This window comes from Podarcis raffonei, chromosome 13 (assembly GCF_027172205.1).
Source record: "Podarcis raffonei isolate rPodRaf1 chromosome 13, rPodRaf1.pri, whole genome shotgun sequence".
Classification (NCBI taxonomy): Eukaryota; Metazoa; Chordata; class Lepidosauria; order Squamata; family Lacertidae; genus Podarcis; species Podarcis raffonei.
The window spans coordinates 3,577,890-3,594,205 of record NC_070614.1 but is presented as its reverse complement, the minus strand read 5'-3'; the positions used below and the strand labels follow the sequence as shown (position 1 = coordinate 3,594,205).

Here is a 16,316-nt window from a genome sequence, read left to right as displayed (position 1 = left end):
TTCTGAAATGGAAACCGTGCCATTGTTGACTAGGTGAATGGGCACATGCCACTATTGCTCTTCCAATCTAGCCTTAGGGAATAGTTCTCTCTCAAAACCTCAGGATTATCATCAAGAAAAAAACTCTTGTCAGTCTGAAGCAAACCTCAACCACATGCCCCCTTTGACATTTAAACACATTCAAGTGGGGGTGGGGTAGGGAAGAGAACCTTCTTTGCTAGCAGGTTAACTATTACTTTGTTTTCAGTGGTGCAGTTGAGCCACTATCACTGCAGACTGCAAACCATTGGCGAAATGGGAATGTGTTCAGTCTGCAAAATTAACATGTTCTCTGTTTAATTTTGAAAAGCTGGGTTTCACTGCTTGAATGATTCTGTGGCCAGGCTGCAAATGCAGCATGTGTTAGAGGTTGTCCTAATTGTATCTTTCCCAGCTCTAGCTATTTTGACCTTGAAACTTCATTATCTATGTGCTAAAAAGAAGATAATTGGCATACCTGATACTAGACACTTGGAGGGGTATATATCTGTTCAATGTGCTCACGAATTAGGTGTCATGAATTAGACCCTTAAGACAGTGGCAGGTTTATCCAGTAACTTACATCCACACAAGTCTTAATATGGGAATAGGGTCTAAAATAAACAAGCCCAACATTTCAATGGGAAATAGTTCTAACCATGATGAAACTAGTAAATCCAGGCACATGTACAGCCCCCCCCCAATGCACTCAAGAAGGACCAAGCACGTAAGAAAGGCAATATTAAATGCAACTCAATTCCCCACCCCAGAAAAGAGTGGCTAACATTCTTATGAGGTTTGCTTTGTTGTTCTAGGTGACCTTCAAACTGGTTGGTTGGATTTCCTCTTGTTTGGTAGTCTAATAGCTGCAGTGGATCCTGTTGCCGTGTTGGCTGTATTTGAAGAAGTCCATGTCAATGAAGTCCTCTTCATCATTGTCTTTGGAGAGTCGTTGCTTAATGATGCCGTAACTGTGGTAAGATCTTTTTTTGAAGTCCAAAGTAAAAGTAAATTCCTCAGATTTAATTCTGAACTAATGGCCAATGGACTGCGGATAAATCAGGAATGCATTGAATGACTCAGGACACAGATAAATCGGTATGAAGTAGCAGTCTATAAATTTACTTAGGTAAATATCACTGCTGTTTTACTACATAGAGGAAAAAAGGTTAGCTGTTTTCATAAGCACACGCTCAAATTCTTTGCAAATAGGCTTTCTTCCATCACAATTTAATCACAAATGTAAAATAGAAGTCTATAGATGTTGCATTTGGTAGTGTACTGTTAAAGAAATGGTGAAATAAGATACAAAAAAGAAAAGGCAAGAAATAGTACATATGTAGAAAGCAAAATAGAAAACAAAGAAAGATATTGTGTACATTACAAAAAATCAGGAAATTGTTATTGGTTGACAATAAAATGCTTTCTTTGATTCCTTTATGAAATGATCAATTTATCTTCCTCTTAGGTGCTATACAATGTGTTTGAATCATTTGTTAAAATAGGAACTGACAATGTGGTTGCCACCGACTGGGTCTATGGTGTAGGTAAGTCATCTTTTAAAACTTATTACATCATTAGTAAGAATCTTGTGAAATTTTAATAATGATGCCCTGTTGCCTCAAACACTCTTCACTTTCCCTTTCATTTGCTATTCTTGAACCTCAGTGGCACACTTTAAGGAGAGCAAACTTGCAGCTATGGGTCAGTTAAGAAGTATAAAGATTTTCCCCACCCCAAAACAGAACCCATATCACTGTGTTTGCTTAATTTGTTTGGTATGGGTATATAAAAAAGCTTGCTTAGTTTCAAGTGACCTGTGATCTTTTGCATGCAAATGTATAGGTCCCGCTTCTCTGCCACAAACCAGTATTGGGAGAGAAATGTTGGAAGCTGGGGGGGGGGGGTGAATAGAGGGGTGATTAACCTCTCCCTGCCATTCTCATTCCTCTGCAATTCCCATCCACCTGGGGTCTTGATCCTAAATTATGTCGGATTTATACCCCATGATGGATGAGAAGCATCTGAGCAGGGAGAGTGGCAGATGCAATGGAAGGTTTTAGCCCCCCCCCAGCCCCCACTAGGTGCTGACGTGCAGCAAGCAGGGGATCGCTGGGCAGCTGCATACAGAACCGAGTGGTAATGCGTGTAAATTCCAGTGTTAGACAACTGAACATGTTTCCATCCTGCCTTTAATATTAAAATCAAATCAAACAACAGTTACCTTTGGTGTATAATGCATTACAATGAATAAGAGTTCTGAAGAAAAGTACCCTGCATTTCCCCTACAATTTAAATTAAATTTTAATTTTTTATTGTCTTTATATAACACCTTTCTTCTAAGGAGCTCAAGGTGGCATACATTCACGTGTTCCTGTGTTAGCAGGTACTCTTGAATGGTACACCTTGTGCAGTTTATTGGAATGTTAACAGCCCTATTATGTTTATGTCCTTTTAAGGGCTGTCATAAAAAAAGATAAGTGAGAAGTTTGCTTGCCATTGCCGATGGGTAAAAGGCAACGATGCAGAAGGGATGGTTCACACAGAGGCCAGCTTTGCATGTGCAGGGTTTTGAGCAGGGTTTTGAGCTGGGTTATTCTACCTATGGTTCTCTGTCTCTCAGTCTCTCGTTCTCCATGTCTTTCTTCCCTTTTAAAATCCAGCTTCCATTTTTTTCTCCCTCTTCCTCTTAAAAAAAAGTAAAGAAAAAGGAACTGCCATCTTGTCTATATATTATTTGTGTGCGCGCGCGTGTGCATCTACTGATTTCCGGTTTGTTTCCAGGTACAATTCAAAGTGTAGTTTTTGACACCCTGCCCCCAAGCCTAAAGATCTGGGGCAAAGATATTGGAAAGGCTGCATTTATACATATGAGTTTGCCTTTCTTTGAGACATGGCTGAAGACTCTGCTCAAGCAATCTCGCCACCCCAACATAATTGGAGGCTGTGAGGTTCCTTTCTCTGTGTGTGGCACCACACCTTTGAAGTTGCCTCCTGAGAGGGGAGATTTTTTTTGTTAATATTAAGATACCAAATGAAAAACATCTTTAGTTCCACAAGCTTTAAGTTAAGCTTTATATATATTTCACATCAAGGCTTTAAGTTTTTAAGTCAGCTAGCATGGATGATGGGAATTTTAGTCCAGAAACAGCTGGAGACCCAAGTTTTGGAAACCCTACTTTTTAGGGTCTTGTACGGCTGTTCTTAGTATCCGCTGAAGAATAGGTAATGCACTACTTGTTGTTTAACATTTATGTTCTGTTTTAAAGGCTGTTGTAAGATACTAGAAATTTTTAGTGGGGGTGGGGAACAGGAAACAAACTTTTAAAGCGAACTAATAAGCGAAACTATACCATTCTTCCTTTGGATAGCTTAGAGTAGTATACAGAGGGTTCTTGGTCGCCTCCCTTTAAGGTGGAATACAGGATTTGCTCAAGCAAGGAAGCCTTTGCCAACCTGGAGGTCTCCCAGTGTCCTGGATTACAACTCCCATGAGCCTCAGGCAACATGGCTGTGATGGCCATTCATGGATGCCACTCTGAGCTCCATGGAGCAAGGGCATGATGTGACCTGCCCTCAGCAGAAACTCACAAAGCAACAAGCACCTTAGTCAGCTCCACGTGCACAACTGGCTCAAACCAAAAATTAGTGGTTGACTGAGGTCTTCTTACACCAGGCTTCCTCAACCTTGGCCCTCCAGATGTTTTGAGACTACAATTCCCATCATCCCTGACCACTGGTCCTGCTAGCTAGGGATCATGGGAGTTGTAGGCCAAGAACATCTGGAGGGCTGAGGTTGAGGAAGCCAATCTTACACCTTATCCCTCCCTAAGATCCATCTTTCCTGGCTGTGGAGTGTGGCTTCTTAAAGGGCCAAGCACCTATTTCACTTCTGTCTGTGATGTCTTCCCTGGAATGCTCCCTGCACTGTTGGTCAGGCACTGTAGAGCAGGAGGTTCTTTATACTTCAGGTAAACCAGGCTATGGGGAAGGCACCTGTGAGCATTCAGTCTTCAGATCTGCAAAGGTACAGCAGTTAGGCTCAGGTTCAATTCTTCAGCCCTGGTTTTGATGGCTCCCACTCCTTGTCTCTCTGAGTCTTGGCTATTGCTTGATGCTGGGGCCACAGGAATGTATGTAATGGGGAAAGTATCTCACCAGCAGAACACCTTTTTGGGTGTTCAGGCCCCTCAGTGCAGGTGAATTATTATGATATCTGGGTATCTGTGTAACAGATCTTAGCTCCATCTCCCCAACTTCCCCAGCCACCATATAGCAAAGACTAAAAAGTCAATAAACCAAAGTGTGTATTGTTTTTAAAAATTCAAAGCGTTTTATAAAAAACCCATGTGATTTTTGTCTGGTTTTGTTCTTGCAGTGTCTTTCTTTGTGGTGAGCCTTGGAGGTACTTTGGTCGGTGTTGTCTTTGCATTCCTGCTCTCGCTTATCACTCGTTTCACAAAGCATGTCAGAATAATTGAGCCCGGATTCGTGTTTGTTGTCTCCTACTTGTCTTACTTGACAGCTGAGATGCTGTCACTTTCTGCCATCCTTGCGTAAGTTTCAGTTAATTAACTGATGTTTCTTTCTAATACTGCTGGAGAAAGGGGTCATTTTAAAGTGATTGTAATGCCCAGCTGAGTTCGAAAACATTTTCTATCTGTATTAAAAAGACAAAACCAAAGAAACTCGTGGAAACTTGGGGAGAATGTCCCAAAACTATTAGGCTTGGAAGCCATTTGAAGACCCTTGGGGAATTCTATGGTTTGTTGTGCTGCAGATTACAATAATCAAAATGATTAAAAATAGCTAAACCACCAGCTAAACCTTCATATAACAGTGGCACTAGCATAATGGGGATTGTTCCTTTAAGATACACGTAGGGAGAGTCGGGGCCCTTGCAATGTGGACTGTGTCAGGGCTGGGCTATGAGCAGCACTCTTGGGTGAGCCAGGAAGCAGAAGCCATGGGGCAGGGCATGTGTCAGGCTCTTAGGGCCAACCAGGAGGCCAGGTTGAGGAGCAAGCTGGAAGTTTGGACCGAAGGACATACCAGGAGGCAAAGGTCACCTATCATCTTCCATGGTTCAGTTCCCTCTTTTTTGGGGAGGAGGGACATTTATTAGAATTTTAAAAGAGAGATAAAAAGATTATTCTCAAATATCATTTTTATCCAAACTGAAACATTAATCTACATAAAAACACAGATCCAGAAGAAAAGAAGAGAGAGAAAGAAATAAAGGATTAAAAGAGAAAAAATAAAGTTCAGAAACTAATGAACTTCTTATTCTTCATATGTCAGCTATATATAAACATCATTCAACTCATCCACTCCAATGTAACACCCAGCAAGACTCCTTTCTATAAACCAACATTATCTTCAGTTCAGAGGTTAACTGCAAAGAGCAGCCAAACACAGATCCAATAACGCCTGACAGTTGTGGCAGTTAAACTTTTTTATTTCCATTGCCTGCCAAAGGATTTGGCTCAGGTAGGTCAGTATATCAGAGGGAAACAAAACATTTAGGCGGAGGTCTGCTTTTAGATTTCAGAATAGAACAGTTTAGTAGATGTGACAATGCAGAACAAGTTGCTGCAAAGATAAGTGATTAAGATGTGTGTTGAATTTCTTTCAGTATAACTTTCTGTGGTATCTGCTGTCAGAAATATGTCAAGGCAAATATTTCAGAGCAGTCTTCTACCACTGTGAAATACACCATGAAGATGTTGGCGAGTGGCGCAGAGACTATTATTTTCATGTTCCTGGGAATTTCAGCTGTTGATCCTAACATCTGGACTTGGAACACAGCCTTCATACTCTTGACGCTGGTCTTCATCTCTGTCTACAGAGTAATTGGTAAGGAAACACGTTTTCCTACTAAGAGTGGTAATTAATTTCATCTTTTGGTCTCCTGCATGTTATATCAGCAGCTGGGTGGAAAAATAAATTTGAACATTTTGCAGGTTTTTATCAGGGACCTTGTTTTCATTGCTGCTTAAATTCTGCAACAAACTCTCTACAGATATGACAGTTCCAGATTTTTATGGGACTGTGCAATAGAACTGTATTTTTCTCCTCCTTCAGTGAGCAAGAGGAGGCTGCTTGCATCTCTCCCACATTCTTAATCCCCTCTTCCTGTTGGCATTTTGATCACTCAGAGAGCTGCCAGGAAGGTGGAATCTGTACTATGTCTGCTCTAGGACTTGGCTTGGTGTGCCTTTTAAACATCTCTGGGCTCCAGGAAGCTGTCCAGCCTTGTTGCTGGTGGTATTGGTTGGCGCTGGCCATCTCCTCAGCTTAGAAGTGGTCCTTCCCATTTTCCAGATGCTTCAGAAGCACCCATTCATCTCTTCTCTTGTGGAAGCACTTAAAGCAAGATGGTCCATCAAGGCTTTTTTGGGCAGCTGTAGGCAACAATTGACCCCCTGTCTTCCCAAAGCCAGGTAAGGAGGCGCTGACAAGGTCCTAGGGTCCTGCAGCCTCTTTCCCAAAGCCTAGTTAGTGCTTTCTCAGCTTTGGGAAGAAAGGGAGGGTGGTTCTAGCACCCTGCCAGAGCCTTCACGCTTTCACCCATCTTTTAAAGAAGCAGGGCAATACTTAGATGGGAATGGTTGGGAACAGGTGGGCCTTTATAGATTAAAATATTTTTATGCAGACAGTATCCCTCTACAAAAATAACAATTCATAGCTGCCATACCAAGCCTTAAATAGTCATGGTACCACTTCAACCAGCTGTGAAGATTCCTGTTAAACCCAGACATTTCCACTCAAGCAAACAGGAAACTAACAGCAATGGAGCACATCTTTGTTAATTTCTCTCCACTCTCTAAGGGCATAGCTTTCTCAATTTACAAAGCTCTAATAACACTAGAATATGGCAATCTATTGTTCACAAAAATGCCATGGGAAAAGGACCTAGATGTGCAAATACCAATGGTCTAGTTTCTGCAAAAATAAGGGAAGCCTCATTAAAAAATTCTGCATAGTGGCATTATACACCGGTGAGGCTGTCCCAAATATGTAAGGAAGTCAATCCCAATTGTTGGAGGGGATGTGCAGTCAAAGGTACATATTTCCATATGTGGTGGTGTTGTGACATCATCAAACCCTTCAGGAATGCTGTCTTCAAAGAAGTAAGCTGAATATACAAGGAAACCATGGAAATGTCCCCTGCACTAGCACTACCTGGGCTTAGGATCCTGCCTGCTCCTGATTATTCCAAAGATGACCTCTTAGCCTTTCTATTGACTGCTGCTCATATGGAGACAGCCAGATGTTGGAAAACTGGTGTTGGTATAACAAGAGTACAGTCAATAGCACTGGCTGAGAAACTAACATGCCAGGTGAGAGCAGCAAAGGGCAAACACAATCCATATTCCTTTTATAACATATGGGAAATGTTTATTGAATACATAAATTGTTCAGACTGTGGCATGAATCCACTCAGCACTCATGGGAAAATGTGACGTGATCTCTGAGTAATCCAATGAAACTTCAACACATGGCATGACAGAAGTCTGTAATTCTGTCAGGACAAGTTGTTTATTGTTGTAACAATTGTTTTCTCAGAATTTACCTTCTTTACCAGGGAAATAAATAAAACCACTATTAAAAAAACCAAGCCCTATGAAAAGCAGTTAAAACCTTTTCAAGCAATTGCTTTGTTTCAAACAAATCCAGCAAGCGAGTTCTGTATGTGCAACTACTGTGAATTCTCATTGCAGTGCTCATCATGGAACATAATGGGTTGTCCAGTGCAGATGAGACTGCGCATGTAACAAAAAACGAGGAAAGCTGGATCACGGCAGTGTCTGTTGCATTCATTATTTGCCAGATTGTTACTGCCATAGGCAAAATTGCCATTTCTAGGAAGGAAATGTATTTTGGCAGCAGCTTTGTGCTGTGATGCTTCAGTGGCCATGCCATTCTTAATTCCTAAGTGAATATTGTTATGCAGGCTTTTGCTACTCTGAAACATTTGCTTTAACAGGTGTAATTCTGCAGACTTGGGTTCTAAACCACTACCGAATGGTCCAGCTGGGAATAATAGATCAAGTGGTCATGTCGTATGGTGGACTCCGTGGTGCTGTTGCCTTTGCTTTGGTAGTAACCCTGAACAGTAAAGATGTCGCAGAAAGAAACCTGTTTGTCAGCACAACAATCATTGTTGTGTTTTTTACTGTCATATTCCAGGTAATTTTAATTGTTCAGCCTTTCTGTTGCTTTTACGGGTGAAGTGCCAGGTTAGGCGTTCTTCTTGAACCCAGTATGGGAGGGATGTTTTGGCTCACGCATACTTGTCATGTCCTCTTCCCTTTCGGTAAAAAGCAGCGTCTGACCATCTGAATGCAGCGTTCAGTGGTAAGCTGTTTGTCGTGGAATGAAATGAAATCTAGGCATGCAGACGGTGCATGCAGACGGTTAGCAGGTGGAGTGGGGAGAGACTGCTAGGAAGTAAAGTCTGTGAGGGCCCAATGAAGTATCAAAAGCAGATCTCAAATGTTGGCTTTATATTATGTCAGTGAGCGGGGAGTATAAAAAACTGTTCTCTGTGTCAGACGCCCATGTATTAGTAGATCTTGAGTTAATATTTCACGAGAGAGACTACAGCAATGTTATTTGCTATTTGTAAATCCTTATCACTTTCTTTAAATGAGGGGAATTTAGAGGCAGGGATGCCATTTCTGCGTACAAGGCACACACAGTAGAAGTTTATGAAATTTGTTACATTGATCATTAAAGTGTTTGTATTTTAGACCAGTGTGGCCCTCATTTAAAGACATGCATTCCAATAGATGCAGGACAAGACTGTGACAGGACATGGACTAGTGATTAACTGGCAGTTACGAGTAGTTTAGAAGCTGGTGGAGTGTGGTGGGAGACACTGCCCAAAGTTCTCTAAGGGTTACAGGTTACAGGGTTGTTGTTTTATTTCACCTGAACAGCATAACTCAGTGGTTGTATCTGATGCTCCTCTACTCATGACTGAGATGTGGAAATTGGTGACATATGCCATGCCAGTCGGGAAGGAACCCACTCAGGTCTCACATTCCAAACATTTTCAGAGTGGCATAGAACATGTCCATTTAGAAGGACCAGCCACCCCTAGCCCAAGCAGCTTATTTCAGAATAAAGGACCTAACAGGTGAGCAGAGATGCTTGCGCATTATGCAATTGCACAAGCGCACCCTCTTGACTTGTTACAACTCACTGTGTCAGATCCACCCACTCTCAGATCTCAGTTTGCTCATCCGTGGTACGTGGTGAAAACATTTGGTGATATTTCTTTCATCTTTGAGATTTTTAGTATCTATAATACATGCACAGTCTTCTACTGCATTGTTGCTTTTAATTAAGGTGAGAGTAATTTGTCAGTTTTCCCTCCGCAGGGTTTGACAATCAAGCCTTTGGTGCAGTGGTTGAAAGTGAAAAAAAGTGAGCAGCGAGAGCCCAAGCTGAACGAGAAGCTTCACGGCAGGGTAAGCAGGTCTCATACTCAGAACAAAAAGAGGTCAGGGAGGTCAAAAGTCCCTGCCACTTCCTAATAATACCTCAGTAATAATACCACCCTGGTAAATTCTAGCCCTTGCTTGTTTGGGTAGCAAGCAGCGAGAAGGCCCCTGCTCCCAGTTCTCCCTCACTGTAGCTGTGATCAGTAGGAGTTGATGGCACCTGCGCACTGGCGTTGGGATAGCCTGCAGGGGGCTGGACAGCCAACTCTTCTGTTGTTGTTGACATCTATCTTGAGAGACAATGAAGTGCGCCTCCGGGGTGAAGTCAAACCGCTAGAGATCACAGTGCCTGCTGTGGCTGTAGAGACCGGGAGCTCCTAACTGTTGCCTCCCATGTTGTTCCTGCTGTGTTAGCAGCACCAAAGTGATCTCCCCAGGGCACAAGCCTGGGCGGTGTGTATGGAGGTCTTGGGCTGCCCAGACAACAAGACCCTTCCCCTCGGCCTCACTGATGTGGTCCAAAGGAAAGCCGAGCAATACGTTTGGCACCAGCTTGGCTGCAGAAGCCACCAGAAAGAGGCACCTTTCTACCACCTTAGGGACTCCACTCTGGATTTGTGTCAGGTGCATTCCTTAGCTTTTCCTTCTCCCGAAGATGTCCCACAAGGCAGTGGGTAAACTCTTCCAATGCTACAATTCTGTGATTCGAGGTATGTTCATATACAGATGAAACCCATTTTAGCTACACAAGTGGGACTTGTAATAATATGTTGCAGTGCAGGGTGTTCCTGTTCAGACTTTCAGGCAGCCATGGATACTCCCTTCTGCCCGCCTCCTGCAAACAATCACTCAGCATTCCATGTTTCATCCACATCTGTTTTTGGACTTCTGTAAACCATACTGATTGTGCACCGATTGTGCCATTTTGGTTACATAAGGATAGGCCCTCCAGATGTTTTGGGACTACAACTCCCATCATCCCTAGCTAACAGGACCAGTGGTCAGGGATGATGGGAGCTGTAGTCCCAAAACATATGGAGAGTCAAGTTTGCCTGTGCCTGGGATAGGCACCCAGAAAATGAGATCACTGTTAGCATAGAAGTGAGAGGGCCTTTTTAATTGTGGCTCCTCATCTGTGGAAGGTCTGCCAGATGCCATCATTGGCATCTTTTTGGCACCAGGTAAGGATTTACCTTCCCCTCTGCCCATAGGCTTTTGATAGACTGAACTTATGATGTTTGTATTTTCTGTGCTGCCAAAGCTTCCTGTGGTTGTTATGGTGGCGGGATGTGTGTGTTTGTGTGTACGTACATGTACGTATATGTATCTTCCTATATACATAAAAATGTAAAGCTGTCATTGCACAGGCCCCACTGGAGAATTTGTAGTACCTCATCACATTCCTGGCTTTGCATAAAGGGGGAAGGGAGCAAAAGCGAAGGCAAGTTTTTAAATGGTGCATTTAAACAACAGAAGAAATTTGAATTAAGGAAACAGAGGAAAAACTTGTGATTTTAAACAGTGGCAGAGGTGTGAATTGCGCCTGGCAAGCTGAGCCCTCCCTGCACTGATCGCTTTGAAGCAGCCAACAGGCACCTTCCACCAAGGTCTTTGAGGCTGGCCACTTCGGCTCCTGCTGCAAATAACTTGCATGTTGGGGAGGCGGGGGCTGCTGGACCCTTCAGGGTGCGATACAGGAGGGCCTGGCTTTGCAGAGAGTAGCCTGGTACACAGCCTGTAGGGTGCTCAAGTCCTGTGATCAGCAATCCTACTGACCGCATGTGGAAGGGGCAGAGTCAGGGTCCCAGGCTCTGGGACAGAGGTCAGAATCTGGTCTTTTGCACTACTGATACCAAGAATGACTCTCACAGTGGTACTTTATCTTTGGTGTGTATATGTTGACCAAACCAGGCCTCTGTCTGCATCTAAATGGTTATATGTTAGTCTGCATTTACCCAACCACCTTTTGTGGTCTTTGTTTTCACAGGCCTTTGACCACATTCTTTCGGCTATTGAAGATATATCTGGTCAAATAGGACATAATTACCTGAGAGACAAGTAAGTGGAGTCAGGCACCTTTGTCTTACGAGAATGGAACAGTTTGACGAATGGAAAAGGTGGACTAAAATAGCACGATAGGAGAGCCTGACATCTGGTCATCTGCTAATCAACCTAATATTTGGCGATACAGGTCAATGCTGAGAAACGGCACATGGGAAAACCCTTTCTCGTAAGCTTTGGAATTTCTGGAATTCTTCCCACTCTTTTGACATCAGACTTACAGCTCTTTGCATTAACTGTGCCAGTTTAAAACAATTCCAAAATTTGCATATCTCAATCCCCTTCTTATGGGTGCCAAATACTTATTTTCTTAGTTTGCATTTTACTCTCCATGGAAAGGCAAACTTGTGAGGCCATTAAAACCATGATTTGATTTGATTTGTACCCTGCCCCTCTGACTGGGTTGCCCCAGCCCCTCTGGGCTTAACTCAACAAGCTTCTCTTAGCATCGTATGCCTTGGCAAAATAACTTGGAAGGTCTCCCTTGCTGTTTACCTTGAACGCTTCTTCCATAGCCTTCAGGTATCATAGTGGGGTCCAAGAGAGGGAGGGACATGCCTCCCCAGTTCAGGGTTACAGCCAGGCTCAACTGCTCACTATTGTGGCCCCTGGCCTGGCTGGGCGGTTGATGTATCTGTCCTGAACAGCAGACAGCACGACTGCCCCCCCTTCATTGGAAGGAAGGGGATGTGGGACATTGGGGGCAGCATTAAAGAACTTGCAGGTTGCAGTGAAAAGCCGAACACCAGGTGGGCTGGTGTTGGGAACCAGTGCTGCAGGGACCTGCTACAGGTGGCACTGGGAGGGCGGACAGATGAGGGCAGGAACTGGTGCAGAAAGTGTTGCTTGTTTGTTTTATAAGTGTTGGCCCTAAATGGGAGTGGCAGTATTTGGGGCTGCATTTCAGGTAGTAAAAAGTCTTAGATCTTCTGAGGTAAGAGGTTAGCTCCCTGCTTCAGAAAAGGGGTACAGAGGGGAACACTAGCCTTACCTCCCAACAGTGATTCATCTATTTATTTATTTTTCAAAAAAGTGAAATTTGGTGATTTGGCTACAGGATTCTCTGACCTGACTGTACATTGTGTGCCCCAAATAAAAATGCCCAATTTCCTCTAAATTACCCATTTTGAGCCCCATCACAAGAAAAGAATTGGATGGCTTCAAGTTATATTGTTATTGTCTCCACACCATGGGATGGGGTGCCAGCCTTGATTACCTAATGCTAAAAGTGCCCCATTTAATTAATTGCTGCTGCATATGCTGTGTTTGAATCATCAGGTGGACTAATTTCGACAGGCAAGTACTCAGCAAAGTACTGATGAGAAGGTCTGCTCAGAAAAGTAGAGACCGAATTGTTAAAGTTTTCCGTGAGCTCAACTTAAAGGATGCCATTAGCTACGTGGCTGAGGTAATTCTAAATATATTTCATGATGAAACATGTCTATTTTAGGTTTGTTTCTGCCTTTTGGTAATATATTAGCACTTTAGCATACATAATCAGGCCCACGTTAAGCATTTTTCATCCCATTCATTTCAAGGATAATTATAAGTATGTTGAACTCTCTTCTGTTGTAATGAATGGGATCTAAGGTAATATCTGTGATCTTGGAGATAATACAGAGATCATAGTAAATCTGTTTCATTGGCACAAGCAAAATAAGAGTCAACAGGTTTAGGAACAAAAGATTACGGTTCATAGCACTATGTGATTAGTTTTGGTCAGATGTGTATTGTTTGGTTCTCCAAACTTTGACTCTTTGTATGGCTGGATCTTAAAGTCCATCACTTCAGTACCTGCCTTGATACTTGGAGCAGAGGTGGGCTTATTTCAGGTTTGTGGAGTATATTTTATTTTTACCAGCCAGTGGCAGATGCACACAAAGTTGTGTCTCCAAGAGCCAGTAACCTACCTCAACCTATGAGCCATACTCTAAAATATCATGCACTGCTTAAATACAAAACTACATCTGAATTGCTACAGCTCAGAGATTCTAATACAATATTCTAAAACTAGCCTCTAAAACACTCAGATTTTACAGGTGAAGAACCCTGGGGCTGTGAGATAATCCATTATTCCATTAGTCAGATAAGCAGATAGTATAAGGCCAGCGGTGGCAAAGACTGATTGTTGCTTTTGCTTGCTGCCATTAAACTAAGGGGAGTCAGAATCCTTGCCAATCTATTGTAAACTGATCAGAGATCAAGTAGATCCCAATCTACATCCTGCAAACCTCCAGTGTATATAATCTACCGGGACTTGTTCTAGTTAGCGAAAACATTTCTCCAGAGGTAAGAATATCATTTTTTATTGCTTTTAGCTCAGAGAAACCATATGAAACTATTTCCATGTTTTCATGATGCTTCTTGGTGCTCCAGTAGCCATAGTAAAAAATAAAACTTGCTCTCTACTTGAAAACCCCATAGTACCATGTGTGTGAGTGTGTATGTTGTATTCTTTGTTGAACAGGGAGAGCGAAGAGGTTCTCTGGCATTTATCCGCTCAGCAAGTATTGACAACACGGCCAATGTGGACTTCAGCATTATTAATCAAATGAATGGAGAGCCCTCTGTTTCCCAGTTGCTGTAAGTAAGGCTGCAAGTTTTGCCTTGTACTTTATGAATCCAGTTTTATTTCTGCCAGTAGCTCAAAAGCTAATGCATCACAAGTCCAGTAGGGAAAGAAATGTGAAAAGGTACCTTTTGGGTACAGTCCAGCCAGAGTTAAGTATTTAAAGTCCCAGTGCTTTTAATGTGACAGATTCCATAAAGCACTTAACTCTCCCATTGAGATTGAAGAGACTGGGAAGTGGTTGACTTGGCTTTCCTGCTACTATTTATTTGATTTGTAGCCCACCCAATTCCATGGGCTCAGAGCAGCTTATAGCAGTCTTTCTGAATGTCAGTAGTTAGGTCCCCAGGGGTTTGCAATCTAAAGGAGTTATGCAGCACAATCCTATGTATGTCTACTCCCACTGTGTTTAATGGAGCTTACTGCTCAGTATGTTTAGCACTGCAGCATTTTGAGGCATGTCTACTCAGGAACTAGTCCCGTTGTTTTCAAGGGGCTTACTCTCAAGTAAATTGTGGTGTATTAGAATATAGCCTACAGGTGTGGGATTGCCTGTTTGAACCTTCATGCAAGAAGTTCCTTCCTGCCCATGTGCTGCTGATTTTCTATACATGAACAATTTCTGGGATGGGGACCATTCAAACATACCTTAGTTAGACCAACACTCTTCTGCTGTCTTCCAACTTTGTGGTCGCAGTAAGAAACTAGGAGCCTGCCCACACACCCTTAGGACAATAGCTCACGTCCCACATGTATTCCTTTCTGGTGAACAGAAAGTGCCAAGTCCAGGTGTGCGTGCTCAGTGTAACAAGGAGCCCCCAGGAGCTTGTCCCTCTCTAGCTTCCTCTGAGAGATGGAAGCTCCCTGCAAAGGCCACTTCTAAACTGATGACAGATTCGTATCAAAGAATTGTTTCATGTGGATTATGTCTGTGTTTTAATGTTTCTAGATTCGCTGGTTTTGTTGTTTGTTGAACAGAAAGCAAGAGAGAGACGAGGGAGGGAAGGAGGGAGAATGGAAACATGAATATATATCTGTCTATTTTGCTTTAGGAGAGAAACTGCCAGTTCTGTGTGTCTTGATATGCAAGCCCTGGAGCAGAGAAGAAAAAGCATCCGAGATGCAGAGGATATGTTCACCCACCATACTCTACAACAGTATCTGTACAAGCCCAGGCAAGAGGTGAGATCTTAAGAACACCCCAGTGCCAGAATAGGAGACTCTAACAATACAGTATTTGGATGTTCTGGGAGAAATAGAATAGAAGCAAAATGGACCTTTGTCTCTCATTATGAGTAGCTGTAGCTCACAGCAAGAGCTGTTCTATGATTCTGCAACCAGGAAGTAGCTCTTCTGCCACGGGCAAGAGCATGAACATCCTCTTGTGAAACCAAGAGCATGAGAAGTGCTATAAACCCCACCAGTTATAGCATTCCATGTACTCTTTTTCAGAATGGTTTGCAGGACAGCATTAGCTGCTATATTTCTTCTGCTCGTGGATCTTTGGATCCAAACCTGAGAGCCATTTTGGATGATCCAACTCTCCTAAGTCTCATTATAGGTGGGAAGATGTGTATTTTGCATTGGAGGGAGATGCATGTGCCCACCTTTCCCTGGTTTCAGATGAGACCTGGAAGCCTGGGGAGAGGAGGCAGAAGTCTCTCACACTTCCTCTCTCAACTCCGCTTTGAGATCTCCAAAGCAGCTCTGGGGTGGAGGTTGCAAAGTGACCCCACCTGTGTTCTTCTTTGGGATTTATTTTGTACAGTACATACAGACTCGGGGGGGGGTGTCCAACCTTCTGGTTGCTGTTGGATTCCCAGCTCCAATCAGCTTCGACCCAGTGGCAGAATGGAGGTAAACAGTGCCTGGGTTGGGCATGTGGGGTGCACCCCCAAAGGGGGCAGGGCACGAAGGGAGCCCGCTGTGACACCCATGCAAGGGTGCACTTGTGCGCCCCAATCCAGGAGAGTGGGTGGCAATGCTCCTCTCACCGCTGGGCTGGCTGTGAAGAAGCAGGAGCTTCCTTGCCCTTCACAACCTCTCTCCACCCCTAAGTCAACCTTCACCCAGGGAAGGGGGAGCCTCGGCTGGGTGCAACAGACGGGGGCAGGACACTCAGAGGGTGATCTTCACCCTCCATGCTCTCCCACCCCTGCCGCCGGCAGGGCACGAGGGGGAGGGGGATCTCAGGCAGACGCCTGGTTTGCCCCCCC

The 16,316-nt window shown here is 43.5% G+C and overlaps 1 protein-coding gene across 2 annotated transcripts in view; it reads left to right on the top strand.

Moving 5' to 3' along the window:
- The window catches only part of SLC9A3 (solute carrier family 9 member A3), a 52,045-nt gene that overhangs the window by 26,229 nt on the left and 9,500 nt on the right, over nucleotides 1-16,316 (top strand). For both annotated transcript variants that reach the window (XM_053361493.1, XM_053361494.1), the window contains exons 3-12: nucleotides 834-994; nucleotides 1,487-1,565; nucleotides 4,397-4,574; nucleotides 5,654-5,874; nucleotides 8,009-8,211; nucleotides 9,408-9,497; nucleotides 11,458-11,528; nucleotides 12,810-12,939; nucleotides 13,999-14,114; nucleotides 15,153-15,282. In XM_053361493.1, the coding sequence (XP_053217468.1) occupies nucleotides 834-994; nucleotides 1,487-1,565; nucleotides 4,397-4,574; nucleotides 5,654-5,874; nucleotides 8,009-8,211; nucleotides 9,408-9,497; nucleotides 11,458-11,528; nucleotides 12,810-12,939; nucleotides 13,999-14,114; nucleotides 15,153-15,282 (1,379 nt within the window). The remainder of the gene's footprint in view (nucleotides 1-833; nucleotides 995-1,486; nucleotides 1,566-4,396; nucleotides 4,575-5,653; nucleotides 5,875-8,008; nucleotides 8,212-9,407; nucleotides 9,498-11,457; nucleotides 11,529-12,809; nucleotides 12,940-13,998; nucleotides 14,115-15,152; nucleotides 15,283-16,316) is intronic.